The following is an 18,848-nucleotide window of genomic DNA, read 5'->3' as shown; positions in this document are numbered from 1 at the left end:
TAAGCCACTCACACACATTAACCCCCGCCCAGGCCAGACCCACGTTCTCCCTGGATCATTTCCTGTCTTTTTCCTTCCAGTACTAATGGAACACCTACACCTGTTATCGTGGATGGTCGCCGTAGTGTCCATGGAAACGGCAGCTTCATTATTCGTACAGTGAAAGCAGAGGATTCTGGGAATTACAGCTGTGTGGCCAGTAACAACTGGGGGTCAGACGAGATCACGCTCAACCTGCAGGTTCAAGGCAAGAGGAGATCCTTCACTGGTCGAACAAACCATTTACATTTGTTTATTATCTAAATTAGATTTGAACATTGCTTCGACCTCACATTCAGTAGCAGCTCCACAGTGGTTTCATGGAGGAGAGACATTTTTCATTAGAAGTCATTATTATATAATTGAATACATTCCTTTTTCCAACTAAAGGACTGGTGGTCCCTCTGCGTTTAACTGCATTATGAAACACACGTGAAGGTGAAATGTTTTTTTGTCCCAGCCAGCTGCAGAAATCAATTTCCAGCTTCACCTCTTATCAGAATTGGGTTCTGTGTTAATGGTGTCCTCATCTGTGTGAGGTTTTCCTCCAACACACCTGATTTAAATCAGTAGGTGATTAACAGGCTTCTGCAGCGCACCATGACCTGATTCATGATTCAGCCATTTTATCGGGTGTGTTACAGCAGGAAAAAAACTAAAACATGATGGGTAGAGGGTAGAGGCTTTGGAGGACCAACAGTGTTCCCACCCCATTGCTAAACTCAATAGAATAAAAGTAAAAAAAAAAAAAGATAGAAAATATTGATTGCTTTATGCACAGAAACTTAAATATAAATATAATTAAATATACTTGTGTGTGTGTATATATATATATATATGTTTGTTTCTTGTTCACCTTTAACAGTAACCATTATGATGCCAATACTAATTATTTAATGTTCATCCCTCTGTCCACAGTGCCTCCTGACCAGCCACGCCTCACTGTTACCAAGACTACCACCACATCAATCACGTTGTCATGGATACCCGGTGACAATGGCGGGAGCTCCATCAGAGGTGAGGATGCCAAACTTGCATCACAGTGACATGTCAAAATGGCCCTCCCACCTATCTGCACCTGATCGAGGTCAAACACAGGGGGAGGGATTAGGTTTGTTCAGGTGAGAGATGAAACCGTTCCATCTTAAAGCACAATCGCTATTTGAGATGATTTATCACACCTCCTAATCAAGCTGCAGAGCTGTGGTCACCACAGGTACCTTCTCTGGTGTGTGTTTTCTCTCCCTGCTTGTAGCATCATTCATCACCAGAACACACACACACACACCTGGGATCACTAAAGTCTATTTGTAGTCTTGAATGTAATCTTCTTCATGGATGGCTCACACTGTCACCACACCCCAGTGGAAGGAAATACTTAATCATGTATGTTTTACTTGCAGAGTCACTAGCATGCTAACAAATTGGTGTTTTTGTTTGTTAATTTAAGAACATTTAATCTTGTAAGTGATCTATCAGCAACAAAGGAATACTCATGTTTTTATGAGCAACATTCGAAATTAATAAGCTAAAAGACCACCTCCAGCAGCACCTTGCCTGCTGGTGGTGGTCGGAGGGACCGGTGGCGTCTGTGCTCGGCAACCTCGCCTCTGTCAGTGTGCCCCAGGGCAACTGTGGCTACATCGTAGCTCATCACCATCTGTGTGTGAATGTGTGTGAATGGATGAATGATACACTGTAGTGTAAAGCGCTTTGGAGTTCTTACTCTGAGAGGCGCTATACAAGTGCGGGTCATTTATCATTCATCACAAGACTGTCATTTTATATTTAGATGCTTTAAACAATCACAGTTTCAGGTTGGAATCACCCCTGCAGTAGAAGTTTATCTAGATCCGATTTCTGCAATTACAAAAAATCTTGAACATCTCAATTAAACTTTATCCAATTTACTGTGAATGGCTTCAGGTTTGTTTATATGACTTGCTCTCCTCCCTCCTAGGTTACATCCTGCAGTACTCAGAGGACAACAGTGAGCAATGGGGCAGTTTTCCCATCAGCCCCAGTGAGCGTTCGTACCGTCTGGAGAATCTGAAGTGTGGCACATGGTACAAGTTCACCCTGACGGCCCAGAATGCAGTGGGTCCGGGTCGTATCAGTGAGATCATTGAAGCTAAGACCCATGGGAAAGGTATGAAGGGAGTACTAATGATGTTCTTTTGTTTCTCTGAGATTTCTACCTCTGAATCATGCTCACGTACCAACCTAAAAGCACAAATACCACTCGTCTCTGAGAGATCAAAGAAAAAAATACAGTGTTGAGAGTTGGGATTTACTTATTTTCTATTAAAATACACATAAAATGCCAAATCTCATTTAATTCAGGATGAAAAACTAATTCATAATGGCTCAGAGATGTTATCATAATGGTGTTGGACTGTGATCTTTAGGTGCGACATGATGAGGTTCTGCTGTCCATATTTTTCCCCACTCAGAACCTCAATTTGCCAAAGAACATGAACTTTTCACCAGCATCAACTCCACCCGGGTCAGGCTCAACCTGGCTGGCTGGAACAACGGTGGCTGTCCGATCACCTCGTTCATACTGGAGTACCGAGCCGTGGACTCTTCCACCTGGACCACCGCCCAGCGCACCTCGCTCACTAAAGGCTACATCCTATACGACCTGCAGGAGGCCACATGGTACGAGCTGCAGATGAAGGTCACCAACAGCGCTGGCTCAGGGGAGAAGCGGATCACCTTCGCCACTCTCAACGCTGACGGAAGTGAGTTAGACAGAAGCGACCTGCACTGGGAATCGATGGTTTATTTTGTTCCAAATGTAATCAAATATTTGAAAAAAATATTAAACAATATTTAGTTGGTAAGTGATGAAAATGAGATTGTTGTTGGATGAAGCAGCACTTAATTTAGCTGTAACCATGGCAGTGATGTAAGAGTGAGAGATGGTACTGAAAGAGGTGATCGGTTGATAACAAGCCAACAGAACAATTAGCTAATGAGACGATGATGGATCGAGTGAGAAATTAAATTAATTTAAGCATTTTGACAGGCGAGAAAGCACAAGCGACAAAACGACGAGATCAGCAAGAAGCGTGATGTCATCGCTATGGGAGAACGGAGACAGCCCGAGAAAAGAGATCTTATAAAACAGTTCAATTAAAAGGAATAACTGGAGAATGTGAGCCCTCTGAAGGCACACATCAGAGATCATCTGTCATTGCCTGTTGGGAGTTTTAGCTATAACGCTTAATCGGTCCAAGGGAAAGGTTGGAGCCTGTTTTCTAACTATTCCCATTTCCACAAAGGTACCATCCCTCCACTGCTGAAAACAGGAGATCCCATCTCAGACAACATGTCAGGCAGTGGAGGTCTGAAAATGGTGGTGACCATCACATCCATCCTGGTGGTTGCTGTGCTGGTTTTTATCATGCTATTGGTGCTAAAGAGGAGAAGGAGGGAACAGAGGCTCAAGAGACTCCGAGGTATGCATCAAGTTAAACAGTTTTCTTCTTTTACTTTCTACGAGCTTGTTCTTGTTATATGAGCCAATAAATCAGACTATACGTGCACAGGTCTTTATTAGGTACACAAGGTGTTACTGGGTTGGAATGACATTTGCATTCAGAGCCACCTTAAATCTTTATGTCAATGATTTATTAAGGTGATGAAAACGTTCCTCAGAGGTTGATAAAAGACTTGACTGGACTGAGATTTGGCAACTGGAGTTGGTTGGAGGACTCGTGGTTCTAGAAACCAGTCAGAGATGAGCTTTGAGATATGGTGCATTATCCTGTTGGAAGTAGACATCAGAAGATAGGTCCACCCATAAAGGGATGGACATGGCTAGCACCAATACTCAGGTAAGATGTGGTGTTAAAACCAGGCTCAGGTGGTATTTCTGGCACATTTATAATTTGGTTAGCTCTACAAGGGGCAGGTGGGGCAGCCCCCCCCCGGCAATCAGGGGCTTCCATTAGGTAGGTGTGACAGTGACATAACTTCAGGCGGCTAATCAGTGCACATGTAGGTGGGTGTGGTTGGCTCAGGATGAAAACAGAGAAGTAGGGCCAAAAAAGCTTTGGGCTCCGCATGCAAATGACCCTACCAAGGCCAGTCAGCCCTGACCGTAGTTTAAATGCTGCTTAAATGGCAGATGGTGAGTAATAATGACCATTACATCATTACACCGCCAAGCTGGACCGTGGCAGGATGGATCCATGCTGTCATCTTGGTGACAGCAGATTCTGACCAGACAATCTGAATGTTGCAGCTGAAATCCAGACTCATCAGACCAGGAAAGATGTCCAGTTCTGGTGGTCCTGTTGGAGTTGTAGCCTCAGTTTCCTGTTCATAGCTGACAGGAGAGACACCTGGTGTGGTCTTCTGCTGCTGGAGTCCATCTGCCTCAAGGTTCAGAGAGGCTGCTCTGCAGACCTTAGTACACCACAGCTAGATGACTAAATGTTTTGAGCTGCTACCATGTGACTGACTGAGCAGGTGTACCTGAAGTGGCTGTGAGTGTATGTCTGCATGATTATTTAGTGTCATATTGTTATATCTTCCTGCCGGAGTGTTTCTCCACCAGCTAACCTGAGTAAAGTTATGCAAAAGGGAGGTTTTTTTATTATTATTAAGAAAACGTGTCTGTGTGTTTTGCAATGCTCCAGTGCATTCAGAGTACTTTTAAAGAAGATTTATTAGTGCTTATTGCGAGGGCTTTTCCTTAGTAACACAGGACAGAATTGTAATAGTATTAACCACCGCTTTGCTGACTTCACAGATGCCAAAAGCCTGGCAGAAATGCTGATGAGGTATGTATTTTAAATTTTAATTTGTGCACACTCCTTTACGTTTGCATAAATGGTGTTGTGGGCTACAGCTCCAGCACCTTTCAGTAAAACTCAAATGTTCTTTTTACCTTCCGAGTAAAGTCACACAGCTGAGCAGTAAAGTACCCCCCCCCCTCTCTCTCTCCCTCTCTCTCCCTCTCTCTCTCTCTCTCCCCCTCTCTCTCTCTCTCTGCAGTAAGAACACACGGACACCGGACACAGTGAACAAGCAGCAGCAGACACTGAGAATGCACATCGACATCCCCAGAGCTCAGCTCCTCATCGAGGAGCGGGACACCATGGAAACAATCGGTACGACGTTCAGAGTGAGGATTAGGGGTCACCACTGCTGTACGCGCACAGTCTTACCTGCTCTTTTGTCTTTTAGATGACAGGTCCACTGTGCTGTTGACAGACAATGACTTTGGGGAGACAAACAAGCAGAAGTCTTCCACAGTGACCCACACAGTCCACTACCAGTCTCTGTCCCAGGCCACTGGGCCTCTGGTGGACGTGTCCGATGCCAGGCCTGGAACCAGTGAGTCCCACCACCGTCAGTGCCCAACATTTATTTCCTTTATTACTAACAGTGATGCTGTTGTGAGTCCTGTGTTGGTAATAATAACACAACTGTCTTGTGGTCTTGGTTTGTGTGGTTGTGCAGCTGTGAGTCTTACAGAGGTTGAGAGCAACCGTCCTGTTGTAGGTAGCTCTTTGTAAGTCTGCACAAATTAATTTGTTAGATTGATGAGCTAAAGGCTAGTCCAGGTGAGCAGATTACCGTTGCCTTAAAAAATACATTTTAATTTCAAACACCATTTTGGTCCAAACCCATCCCTGCTTTTTTAAAGTGTGATCGGTCAAAGAGCTATCTCCAACAGGTAGGATGTGAACTGTTTATACCTCAAGAATTCATGTGCAAAAAACTGATAACTCAGCTTTTATACATTTTCTTTTTAATATTTACTTACAAGCTGATATCAAAGTGTGCCGATTTTGATTTGAAAAATAATTTTTTTACTTTTTAATCTAAAGAAACCCACTTTAAAACGGTCTTGTTTAAGGAAACCCTCACACAGGGAAAAACAACTACTTTCATCTGAACGGGAACTGCCTTTCCTTTGTGTTTGAAGTGAACCTGACCTGGTCCTGTGACGGTGAGCCAGCTCTCGCAGCAGCCACAAGGTTTCTGGTGTTTAAGCTCCACTGAAGCCAAACTGATGTGGAGCAGTGATCTCTCCACCTCTTCATGGCTCATTCTCATCCAATGACCAGTTCTGAGTGGGCGCTCGGGCCTGACTGCATGCACACCCACAGCTAGGGATGTCCTCAAACCATTTTTCTGGGGAGGCTCATTCCTATTGATTATTTTAATAATCTGCAAATTAATATTAGAAAAATATATTTCTTCATGAATAGAATGGTAAATAGTAAATTACTTGTATTTGTATTGCGCCTTCTTAGGGTTCTACAACCCCCAAGGCGCTTCACAAAACAGTCAGTCATTCACCCATTCACACACACACACACACACACACACACACACACACACACACACACACACACACACACACACACACACACACACACACACACACACACACACACACACACACACACACACACACACACACACACAGGTGATGATGAGCTACGATGTAAATACATAAACATGTAGCCACAGCTGCCCTGGGGCGCACTGACAGGGGCGAGGCATGCCAAACACGGGCACCACCGGTCCCTCCGACCACCACCAAGCAGGCAAGGTGGGTAAAGTGTCTTGCCCAAGGACACAACAGTAGCATTATCTTGTCAGAGCCAGGATCGAACCTGCAACCTTCCAACTGGACAAACGGCTCTACCTCCTGAGCTACTGCTGTCCCACTAGAACCACACCTAAATAGACCAACATGAAATAAAACATAACAGTCACAGAACAATATCAGATATCTGTACAGATACACACAAGCGTACACTGACCCTGCCTTCACAGTTCAACACACACGTCCCATGACTGGTTCATGAAACCAGACCAGCGTGATGTGAACTCTGATGACTCAGGCCTTTCGTCTCTTTGTGACCGACAACCTCCATCATTTCATCTCTCCATGATGGCAAGACAGTCGACTACAGTTTCCAGCATCATTCTTCTCTGCATGGTTCCAGTCTGGGACTTTCCTAAAGAGGATTTTTCATCATGTCCAGCAAAGAAAAGAGCACCAGCCGCCTGCCCGGAGCAGATGTAATACTAGTTCTGTAGATTTAGAGAAAACAGCCATAAACAAATTGTCTAACATAAAGTCTGGCTACAAACAATTTAAGGTGGAAATACAGTTTTCATGTAATGGTTTTGTTCGTTGATAAGAACCCACAGTGGTTGTGACACTGATAACGAGTCTCTCGCATCACCGTGAAGGAATTCTGTCCCACTTTTCTTTACTGGGTTGTTTTAATTCAGCAACATTGGAAAGTTTTCCAGCATGAACGGCATTTTTAAGGTCAAAGGTCAGACATCTTCCTAGGTTTTTCTGGTAGAGAGTTGCTGGTGGCCCTGGTCCTAAAGCAGCAAAGCAGTAATTCATTTTTTATTCAATTCAGTCCTTGAATACGGCTCAATTCATTAAACCAATTGGTAAAAGGTTTCATATATAAGGAATCCAACAGATAGCATCAAATCACTGACTTGTGTCAGAGTCTTTACAGCAATCCTCATACTATGCAAGCATGTAGCGACAGTGGAGAGGAAAACCCTCCTTTAACAGGAAGAAAGCTCCAGAGGATCCTGGCTCAGGATGAGCAGCCATCTTATCAACTCGACCATCACACCACCTGTTGGTATGAATGTTTGCCTGAAATGCAGATGTTTGTTTTGACTCCAGATGCAACTAGACACTTCAAAGGTCTGAGAATCAAGATATTTTTGGATCAGATGTTTTTACCTCAAAACTCGGATTCCCCTCAAATGTTTTACCCTCCTGTTTTCATTTTTGTTTTTGGAGATAACTGAATGACTAGAGTAATAAAATACTTTGAAGAGAAAATTAAACCGTTTTTTTCCCCGTTGATTCGTGCTAGATCCCACTGCCAGACGCACTGCCAAAGCTGGCCCTGCCGCAGCACGGAGCCGCTACGCCAGCCAGTGGACTCTGAACCGGCCTCACCCCACCAGTTCCTCACACACCCTGACCACCGACTGGAGACTCCCCACACCACGAGCCACCGGGTCTGTGGACAAAGAGAGTGACAGCTACAGCGTCAGCCCCTCACAGGACACAGGTAGGAAAAAGACAGGTGGGAAAGCAGAACAGCATTTTATAACTCTTTTAATAAATATCTATCACACCTTGTGATTATCAGATCGTGCACGGAGCAGCATGGTTTCAACAGAGAGCGCATCCTCCACCTACGAGGAACTGGCCAGAGCCTACGAGCACGCCAAGATGGAGGAGCAGCTCCGCCATGCCAAGTTCACCATTACCGAGTGCTTCATCTCCGACACCTCATCCGAACAGATGACAGCAGGGACCAACGACTACACCGACAGCATGACCTCCAGCACGCCATCTGAGTCGGGCATCTGCCGCTTTACTGCTTCCCCGCCCAAACCTCAGGATGTCAGCAGGGTCATGAACATGGCCGTGCCTAAAGCGCACAGACCAGGTGAGGAACGAGCGCTACAGCTGCACACGGATCACTAGTCAGTCCATTAAATGCCTTTTTCTTTCAAATGTGTAAAACATTCTAACTTAACTTTTTTTTTCTTGAAAAGCAGCACTGATTGAGTATTTTGTAACCTCAGAAGAAAGACCATTCCTTTTTTTATTTGTTAGTTAATAGCCTGTCTGTAAAAGCCCCTCGATTAGCTTTTGTCCGGCCTTTGTTTTAATTAAACTTCCTTCAGTTTCGTGTTCATCTGTGCTTCCCATTAGTCTTCAGAGTTTTGCAGCACACAGTGTGCTGGTGAGTGAGATGGAGGTGAGGATCCACACGCAGGTGAAGAAGGAGGCAGGCAGACAGGAACATTAAAACAGGGATTTTAATCGGGAACACGCTGACACAGAAACAATGAGCCAACACGAGACGCAGAACTGAAGGGGTTTAAATAGAAGAGGACTGGGAGCTTGGGTGATTGGAAAACGAGAGGCAGGTGGGAGCAATTAACAGAGACACATGGCTGAACCAAACAGGCAGACAGGACAGGGTGTGACACCGTGAGACCGAGTCTAATTAAACTCACACACAGTTAATTAGGAAGCTTTTTGTGGGAGAAACTTTGTTTTCCTGCAGCTTTTGTAACATTAATAAGGTAACTTCTCTCACCAGAATTCATAAAACCATAAATAAAGTTTGTCTTCAGCACACAAGAACAAAATTACAATATTCAGCTACAATTAATGTACAACTTAATTCATAGATTTTATTTCTGGACATGTGCTGCAATGTTGGAGATTCACCTTACACAACCTTTTGCTCGTCCAGGTAACAGCAGATCAGTTACAGGCAGCCATTGACCACACACAATGCACAGACGTCCAAACAGACAGACACGCTCCCCTCAGACACATGTAGACAGCTCGTCCACCGTCCCCGCTGCCCTGGTGTTACAATGTGTAACTGCTGGTAATTAGCCATGTTGGAGGTCTCCTTTAGGTCTGTGTGGACGGATCAAGCCTCTCAGTTTGACCAGACCAGAGTTGAAGACATCAGATCTCCTTCTTAAGTTTCAGACCTCATTATGTTATAAACTTTGGAGCTTAGGACAGCGGGCAGGGAGAGGGCAACTGAAGGCTATCTGTCCACCTGATCTGAGACTATTGTTGGTGAGCACAAAGCAGCACTTTGCTGGTGCGCAGGAGACCTTTCAGTGTAATAACACACTCTTAGTCCACCAGGTCAGAGTGTCGGTTACATCGGCTGCTGCCGATATCAAGCTGCAGTTGTAAATTCACTTTCCTGGTTAGTTTCTCACTAATGAATTCCTTTCGAGCATCGGACAGAAGCAGTGTAGCTTGGAAGTTAGTGAATCCCACAAAAATCAGTTCCATTTGAACATTTCTGACATCTTAAACACTGGTTGTAAAAGATTTTTTTTTTGTGTGCAGTGTTTGTAGATCTCCTTCAGGCATACTGACATCTCCACAATTAGCCAGAAACAACAAGGGACATTTTTGTTAGTTCATCATTTCAAACAGAGGCTAAAGAAACCCAAGTCCTAACTGATTCAGAACTCATGATTAAAGGTTTAAACATCCCTAAAACGAGGGAGAAACGAGGATTAGTTCTTATCAGATTGATAAGTATGTCTGAAAAGATGAATTTTGACATCTTTCACATCTTAGATTCATACTGACCTTTACATTGCTGTCAATCATTGATTTAATAATTGTAAATTAGGCCCTGTTTATGTGGTGTTTTTTTTATTTCTGACTGCGCGCATGGGATTTAAAAAAATCATAGATCTACAGTTTTAGTCCTAGTGTGTGTGCTCTGCGGTAACATGGCAAAAACTACACACAAGCCAATTATGCACAAACATTCCCCAGTCAGACGAGACACCTCACAAGTCCAAATGTGACTTTGCAGTAGACAAACATAGTGAAGGAGGAAAGTGCTGCTAGCTTCTGTCACCTCACTTTCTGATTGGCTACCTGTTACATGCAACAGGCAGCAGGCTTGTTTGTCCTCAAAAATCCAACATGTTTGATAGCTCTGATTTATGATCAAAGCTGTCCTGACATCTTTTTGAGCCAATTAGAGAAATCATGAAACACCACACATGGTAGGACTATCTGCTAAGATCCTTTTTAGAGCTGTTACGGTACTCGTTGGAAGGAGAAGATCAGGTGAAAATTTGTTAGGATTTTTATGTTGAATGAACCGCGCCCAGTGAAGTATTACCATGAATCCTCTAATATTGGCCTGTATTCAACTAACGGCCGGGTATCACATTTTGGCCGGTGTCGGAGTCGGCGGAGGTGAATAATGGCCGGTTTTTTATTGTGGCCGGGTGGAATGTGGTAACAAGCAAGTACCACAGGGGGGCGATTGTGTCATCCATCTCACTTTTGATTTGCCAGTGATAGACCGCGAGGGTAACTTTAACCGTGCGGAGACGAAGAGGAGGCGAAAATTTGATATCAAGTTCAAAGAGAACGTGCTGATTATGCTGCAGAACACTCTGGGGAGCAGTAGGGGTTGTATGAACTAGTCACTAGTTGACTTCACCGCTCTATAGTGACTTTTTATGCCTGTCATCGACTAGTCGCTGTCACGTGATAATGACCGGCAAGATGCAGTCCTCGGAAAAGACAGCAGCCTGCTGTCAGCAGGTGACAAGCTCCTGCGCGTCGGGAGGCAACACGCTGTGCCAGAGCGTCGGTACCAACACCCGCCGTAAAACGGACATTTAACCAAATTGTGATGTTTACCCTCTTGCAATTTAACCTTCCCCTCACCCCCATCCTAACCTTAACCAGCCTGCGCATGCAAAGCTCTGATTGTTGACGCGCTCCAGACATCTGCGTCCTGAGCACGGCCACAGTAACATTATCAAATCAGGTGTCGCCACCTCAAAAACTAATTTAACACGCGATCGTTCATGTCGGCTCATTTCCTTTTATGTTTGCTGTCTTTTATTCTTTTATTTGTGCCTGATGCGTTTCGCTGCAGTGGAGCGGGACGCATCACCTTGTCCTCTGGTGACGCACCTCACCGGTGCGACGGGGCGCAGCGCGCACCCCGCTGTTTTTGCGGTCGGTAGATCTTTTAGAACTGCAGTTCAAAGGTAACTCATAAGGTGAATATATATGAACCCAGGTAGCAGTTTTTCTTTAGGATTGAGAGGAGATGCAGGAAGATAATAAACAGACAGGACAGAAAAATAGTCAAATAAAAACAAGTTAGTTTTTGTACCTGGTGGTTGCAACAAACAGACACCATTGAAGGTAATCAGAAGTGAGGAACAGAAAATGAAATAATTATTTTAATGTTTAGAGCAGCAGGAACTCTGAGAGGCTGCAGGCGCATCAGTGAGTTTGCGGCCGCTGCACAGGGGGAGGGGGGAGATGGCTGAAGCAGAAACTACCGTTGTTAAAAGAAATGTGTTTAACTTTCAAAATGTGGGCGCAATTTTAATTGTCAAAAACTCCAGCGAACCATTAGTTCATTTTGCTCAAATAGAAATTGAGGCCTGCCTCTAATTCTGGCCCTCCTTCCAATAAAGGCCTGGAGCTTGATGAGCTTGAGTCAAATACAGGCCCGGGCCTGTATTAGAGGATTTACGGTATTTTAAAATTGTACCTTGAATGTGTTGAAGCAGAGTTCTCATGGTTAGCTCATATATACATATTTAAATTTTTTGTTTGTTTTGTTTGCTTTTTCAAATACCAAACGAACATCATAGAACAACAATGTCTTATATAGAGGTTTGTGCACACCGCTACAATACCTAAGCTGTTTTAAGACAGCAGTGGTCTTTGTTCCTCCAAACAAAGTGATATCTAGAACAGGTAAGATATTAGGTGTTCTTAACCTTTCTACATAAACCCTGCATTCAAAAATAAAAGTTTTTTTTGTTTTAGTTAGAGTCGTGTTGCTTTTAGCCAATCAGAGGAGAGATGTCCAAATATTAAGAAATACAACTCTAAACTCTGCCATGTTCTGCCCCTCTCTCCTGTGGCTAAATTCTACTTCCTGAAACAAGAGCGCCAGAGCATGATCCCCACAGAGCTTTACTCACAAGAGAAGGATCCTTGCAAATGTATTAAAAAAACTTGAAACTATTAACTTTTCATTCATTCTTCTGCAAGGACCAGTTCTCCTTCATGTTTGTGCTTTTGTGAAAAAATAGCAACCAAATATTTCTGTTATTTGGTGACCAGTTGTACAGTTTTACTTGAAAGAAAAGTGGCAACATTTTTTATACATCACTCAGCTGCTTGTCTTTTGAAACTTGAGTAAAATTTGGAAGAGGTTTTACTCTTAAAGACTCCCTGAATCTTTGGTTTGAGGTGAAGTTTTGACACTTTGGACAAAATTTCTATTTGTTGCCTATTATAAATATATATATATGTAATGAAATAGATTACAGTTATTTAATGGGCCATAAGGCATGGGATTCCATAGGAAATATGAAATCCACCTTACGGATCGTGGGTTATTTAAACCAGAAGATTGGATCTTTTTAATGCAGGGATTCGATAACCGCTTTGCATTAACTCAGAGACAACAGAAGAGAGAGAGTCAAGTTTAAAAGTTAAGAATTTTATTGCTAACAAGTTAAACTAGACTGACTTCAAAACTAAATGTATGGTGTCACTAAAATGGATGAGACGGTGGATGGATGACGTGTGATGTTAAATCAGAACCAACAAATCTGAAGAAGCGATTGTTCTGACGGGAACTGAAGGTGTTGTTTTCACATTAAGCTTTGGTTAGCTTCAGAAACACGAGACACCATCATGTCGGTCTACCTACCCTTCATGGAAGTCCCTTGTAGATCAGGAATATCAAGGTCCAATGGACCCTCTCTGGAACCGAGCCGGTAGGAAAAGCTGCGGTTCCAATCAGATCCATCTTTGAGTTACTTCCAGGTAGTTGTTAGCGTCTGGTGAGACCCAAGCCCTGTGTCTGGATGGTTCAGCTTTTATTCTGAAGGGAACTGTTGCCGCTGGTTGATATAGCGACGAATTTTTCAGCTTGTCGTTGGTTCTTTCGGTTAAAGAGTTTAGATCAGTATTGGCCCCATTGTCACTTTCTCTGGAACGCTTTGAACAGGCGTTAGAGATGACGTGGCATAGTTTTATACTTCGGATGTTATGGTTTATTGTCGAATGAAAAATGACCAAACACCATCAAAACCACGCCTCCGTCAGATCTGTAAGATTCTGATTGGATCAGTGAAAGTAATGTGTTATGTCCTTTTAACGCTACGTGAAATGAGTCCTGTTGGAACACTTAAAGTCATATTACTTATTATATTCTATAGGATCATAATAAAGTAATTAATATTTTGATTTCACAGATCAGTCACATCTTATTTTTTGACTAACACTTTGATGGATTAGCTTTATTAAAATATAGTTCTTTGATTAATTAAAAGCAGAGAGTTCATTCTTCGTTCTTCTGTTGAGCTGAAAATAAGCAGGTTAGAAGGAATGCATGAGACCTTGAGACTATATCTCTCATGCAGACTGGTCTTGAGCTAAGAAGGGGGGAAAAAAACGTCATTACGTTCCGTTACATATAAATATTTATTCTATTACATAAAAACATTTATACAATTTTCAATAAAAAAAGAGAAAATCCAAATATTAAATGAATCAAATCCTACTAAAACTATTGAAACTATAAATAAAATATCTAAAAAAATAAATTTAAATTTAAACCTTCATTTAATCGTACATTTGTTTTAAAATTTCCTATGAAGTTTGATGAGTTGAAGCTGAACGATCAATATTTTTACTGATATAATGAACATAAATAAAATAAAAACTCACTTTCTTTGGCAGCTCCACAGAGGAGTGTTTCTCACTTCTGCTTCAGTTTATGGAAAATGCACCAAAGAAACTGATTAAACGGTGTCAAAGTAAATGTCAGAGTTACACTCATGCCAACAGAAAACCCAGTTGGGTCTGTTCTGATTCAGTCCTGTAGCTATGGGGTAATGTGAAAATTATTGGGTTTGTTTTTGGGTGAAAAAGATACATGAACATATGAAGACGAATCAGAACCAAAAACTCATCCGCAATGTTTATTTATTGCTGTGAAAAAGTAGATTTACTGATTTGGAGCATTTCAATCAGCCTCATTTAATTATGTGTAATCTACCACCTGGTTCTCCTCTGTGTGTTGCCGCCCAGGAGGAGAGCTAGTCCATTTGCCACCCTACCTCCGAATGGACTTCCTGTTGAACCGCGGAGTGCCTCTGCCAGCCCGAGGAGGGGCGGTCAGCAGCAGTAGTGGCAGCAGCAGCAGTGGAGGTGGAGGAGGTGGTGGAGCTGCAGGAACAAGCGGAGGAGCTGCTGGTGCTACAGGGGAAACGAGAGGAGGCGGAGGAGCTATGGGCCAGGCCTGCCTTGAACCCCAGAGAAGCCGCACCCTTAAGAGGCCACCTCCAATGGAGCCCACCCCCATGGAAGTGCCCTCTCCCAGGGAGGTGCAGCAGTGGCAGCCAGGAACTTCCTCCACCCTCCCTCACAGAGAGGTCCGAGAGAGGGGGGAGGCCAGGGGGGAGGTCCGTGGAGAGGTCCCTTCCTCAGGAGATTTAGCTCAAGCACAGGCTGCCAAGCTCAGCACCTCCCAGGAGTCTCTGCTGGACTCCAGAGGACACCTGAAACAGAGCAACAACCCTTATGCCAAGTCGTACACTCTGGTATAACACTGGGACACACAGGACAGCGTCAGACATCAGGACTGCTGCAGAGACAACGTAGGAGGAAGGACAAGAGACAGACCACCGATACGGGATGGACAGTTTGCCACAACAGAAACTGTTGTACATAAAGTCAATTCTGACATGCATCTGATATGGATGCTTCTATTTGAGTCTGTCTGTCTTTCTTTTACTCTTTTCTTTCTGTCCTCTCTCTCTCTCTCTCTCTCTCTCTCTCTCTCTCTCTCTCTCTCTCTCTCTCTTTCTCTTTCTCTCTCTCTCTCTTTCTCTCTCTCTCTCTCTCTCTCTCTCTCTCTCTCTCTCTCTCTCTCTCCACTGTTGCATTCACACGTTTCTTTCTCTCACATCTCGTTCCTCATCTGAAGAGTTTTCTCTCACAGTTTTTATTTTCTACTTGAGTATTATTTTATGCTAAAGTGACAAAATAGGAGGATTGCCAAAATGATTTATTTAAAATTTGAAAAAGAGAAAAAAGTCATATTGAATTTATATCGAGGACAATTATAGTCATAATTATTATTATCATCATCATTATTATTATTGTAAAAAAACAGAAAATATCTAAAAGATAATAAGGGAAGAGGATGACTCTGCAGGAGCAGATTGCTTTCCTGATTTAATTTCTTTTTTAATGTGTAATGAAATCTGTGATTTGGAAATCAAGGAAGTTTCCACTCTTTGAGGAGCCAATAGAGAGAAGAAGAAGAGAGATGCCAGACACAGCCGCCAATGCAGACCAAGCGTAATGTCTTTCAAACTTCCTGACAACTGCATGGCGACTGAACAAATGACAATTAACAGGAATGGCTGGAAATCCAAAAGATAAAAAGAGAATTTTTGTCACAATAAGAAAGTATACAGTGTGAATATATATAAAGAGATCACTTTTATTTGTCAATATTATGGGGAAAATGATTTGGTTAATAAAGTCCTTAGTCATGTTTGCACACATCTGAGTTTGATTCGTGATGTTCCAGATGGTTTACAAAGGATATTTTAGCTTGGCCCGTAGCCCTCCGCGCCTACCTCACCTTTGTTTACGTTCTCGGCGCCGTCTGCATGAACTTCTGCCCGGCCGGGAGGGGGGCAGCCTCCAGTGTTCTGTAGATCTCTGGGATGAGTCGGAGATCGGCGATAAAACTGTTGGAGTTATAAGTCCAGATGTCCAGAATCTCTTGTCTGCTGTAGGTCAGCAATGCACAGCAATTCTGGATGAATAATCCGGTTAAAAGTAGATAAAAAACAGCTAAATAGCAGATTCTGGAGAGACACTGAGCCTCGCGTTGTTCATGCGCCGCCATCTTGGTCTGAGCTTGTTGACTCCCACGTTAAAAATGTCAACTACACAGCAGGAATAAAATGTTTACAGCCTGGTTCAAAAAAACATTTTGGGCTTAATAAGTCTAATTATCAGTCATGATAGCTGAGGGGGTGTGGATTTTCTTTGTAACTCTTCCATTTAGGTGTAATTAAATGCTTGAAATTATGAATTATTAGATTTGATTGATAGGTGGCATGAGCTTCAGAGCTAGCACTAGTGGTTAGCTCTGGGAAAGCCCTCAGCCTGGGCCTCATGTTAATATATGTTCAGCTATTTCAACTCTGAACTTTAGCTGTGTCCTCTGTGTGTTTGTGTTTGGATCGTGGAATTATTTGGACCAAAAGGGCAAGCTGTGATCAAGAGATCATCCATGAAGTCTCTGTTTTCTTTTTATCAGTAAGTAAAATTATATGTATGTACTTTGTTTCGCTGGTTGAATGGAGAAAATGCTGTGCATTTAACATAACACTTGTAGCGATTAATATAGGTTTGACATTTCAAATGTGGTGTGGATTCAGCTTGTTTAGTTGTTTATAATCTTGTATTAGTTAATCGGGGCACCACCAAGTTTTTGTTAGTGTTAACTTGGAACACTTGAATTGATATTCAGATTTGTTCAATGTAATCAGTCTCAAATTTAACACCACAAATCAATCTAAAGAATGAATTCTTGCCAGAATGCGCTGACTATTCTCGAGATCGAGAAAAACTTTGTGTGAAATAGTTGTTGTCCTTCTTGAGTTAGTGAGAGACATGAGATAGCCGTTAGTGAATCATGTTAATTGGTTATTTCATTCAGTCACAAAGTCATGCTATTGTAACGCAGGGTAACCAGCTCATTCTCTGTGAATGTTATGACAGTTATTTTGGTTTCTTTTACCAATTCGATCTGCGTGGTATCCTGTTTAAGGTTTATTGAAGTCTGCTTATAACCTTTTAGCTGATTTAAGCTAGCTGTTTGTTTACTTCATCTAGTCTCCTTTTATTCTTTTTCCTGATTAGCTGTTTCATCGAACCTAGTGAGAGCTGATTGGGTGGTGGAGCTCGTTGTGCAGGGTTTGCTGGTTGAAGTGGGCAGCAAACCAGGCATCCTCGGATGTAATTCTGTACATCTCCGCTCATTCCTGGCCAATATGCAACTTGTCGTAATGCAATGAATGTTGCTTCCTCACCCTTGTGCCCTGTATACGGAAGATCATGGGCATGTACAAGCATCATCCCCCCCGTTGGTCCGAGGCACAATGGAAGTAGGTAAAGGGGATGCATCAGAAACATGCACCAAGATACCGTTGCTCATCTTCAAGAAAGAATGTTTCTTGAAAAGCGCATTAAGTCCTGGTATTCTCACACCCAAAGCGTCAATATGTGACACGCGTGACCAAGTGTCAATATATGACGATTCGGGATGCCCCATCACGTCAGGAGACGACGGTCAGGGACACACTGATGACGCACCATCCCAGAGCGTCGGTATCCGATGCCGGTGGTGAGACGGACATTAGAACGACTTGTGAACAATTTAACCTTCCCCTCACCCCAATCCTAACCTTAAGGTCAGTGACCTTAAGGTTAGGATTGGGGTGAGGGGAAGGTTAAATAGTTGAATCATGTCCGTGTGACCGCGGGCGTCAAACACTGACGCCAGCGGATCCACGTGTCCCTGCGTGTCCCTGATCATCATCTCCTAACGAGCTGGGGCATTCCGAATCATCATATATTGACGCTTGGTCACACGCATCATTTTTGATGCTTTGGGTGTGAGAATGTGTTGGTCCTTAAGCTCATCGTCTGATGGGGCAGCGTGATTAGGGCTGGATAGGTAGCCAGTCATTCTGCTAATGGCTGGATCCATGGACTATAGGTCTATTAGATCCTTGTCTGACAGACAGGGCTCCACTGAAACAGTGTCAGCTGTTTGCTGTGGAGGATCTAAGTCTTGGGTAGAGACTCGTGCCCGAGTTACCACCAGAAAGTTTTTAATGGCAGCTTGCACGGTATAATGTTGATTGACAGCAACCTGTCCTGCCTCTATCCCAAGTGACAACATGAGATCAGTCACCTGAGTTTTGTGGATTGTCACCCCATTCTTCACATGAGACAGACAACACTGTTCAGGTGTTGATGGTTCCAAACTACAGAGGTAGTTTTCCTTTTGGTTGAGCAAGGTCGAAACAGGTTCAATGCTCTCAGCGGGTTCAGGTGAGTCCTCACTCTGAATTGCTGAATCTGATTGGTTGGTGATTTCAACCGTCAAGGTGGTTATCACACCCTTGTGACATTCAGG

The 18,848-nt window shown here is 43.2% G+C and overlaps 1 protein-coding gene across 7 annotated transcripts in view; it reads left to right on the top strand.

Annotated features, from left to right (window-relative positions):
- Positions 1-16,192, top strand: part of dscamb (Down syndrome cell adhesion molecule b) — a 184,735-nt gene extending 168,543 nt beyond the window's left edge. For 4 of the 7 annotated variants that reach the window (XM_015951843.3, XM_070543465.1, XM_070543463.1 and 1 more), the window contains 11 exons: positions 81-247; positions 958-1,056; positions 2,000-2,188; positions 2,493-2,783; positions 3,327-3,503; positions 4,802-4,832; positions 5,047-5,162; positions 5,239-5,403; positions 7,926-8,126; positions 8,208-8,510; positions 14,711-16,192. In XM_015951843.3, coding sequence (XP_015807329.3) covers positions 81-247; positions 958-1,056; positions 2,000-2,188; positions 2,493-2,783; positions 3,327-3,503; positions 4,802-4,832; positions 5,047-5,162; positions 5,239-5,403; positions 7,926-8,126; positions 8,208-8,510; positions 14,711-15,228 — 2,257 coding nt within the window. In that variant the 3' untranslated portion in view covers positions 15,229-16,192. The remainder of the gene's footprint in view (positions 1-80; positions 248-957; positions 1,057-1,999; positions 2,189-2,492; positions 2,784-3,326; positions 3,504-4,801; positions 4,833-5,046; positions 5,163-5,238; positions 5,404-7,925; positions 8,127-8,207; positions 8,511-14,710) is intronic. The other 3 variants (XM_070543467.1, XM_070543466.1, XM_070543464.1) reach the window with 1 other exon arrangement.
- Positions 16,193-18,848: the final 2,656 nt, after the last annotated feature.

Source organism: Nothobranchius furzeri, chromosome 13, assembly GCF_043380555.1.
Source record: "Nothobranchius furzeri strain GRZ-AD chromosome 13, NfurGRZ-RIMD1, whole genome shotgun sequence".
NCBI classification, from domain to species: domain Eukaryota; kingdom Metazoa; phylum Chordata; class Actinopteri; order Cyprinodontiformes; family Nothobranchiidae; genus Nothobranchius; species Nothobranchius furzeri.
The sequence above is the reverse complement of the archived record's forward strand: the minus strand, read 5'-3'. Positions and strand labels throughout refer to the sequence as shown.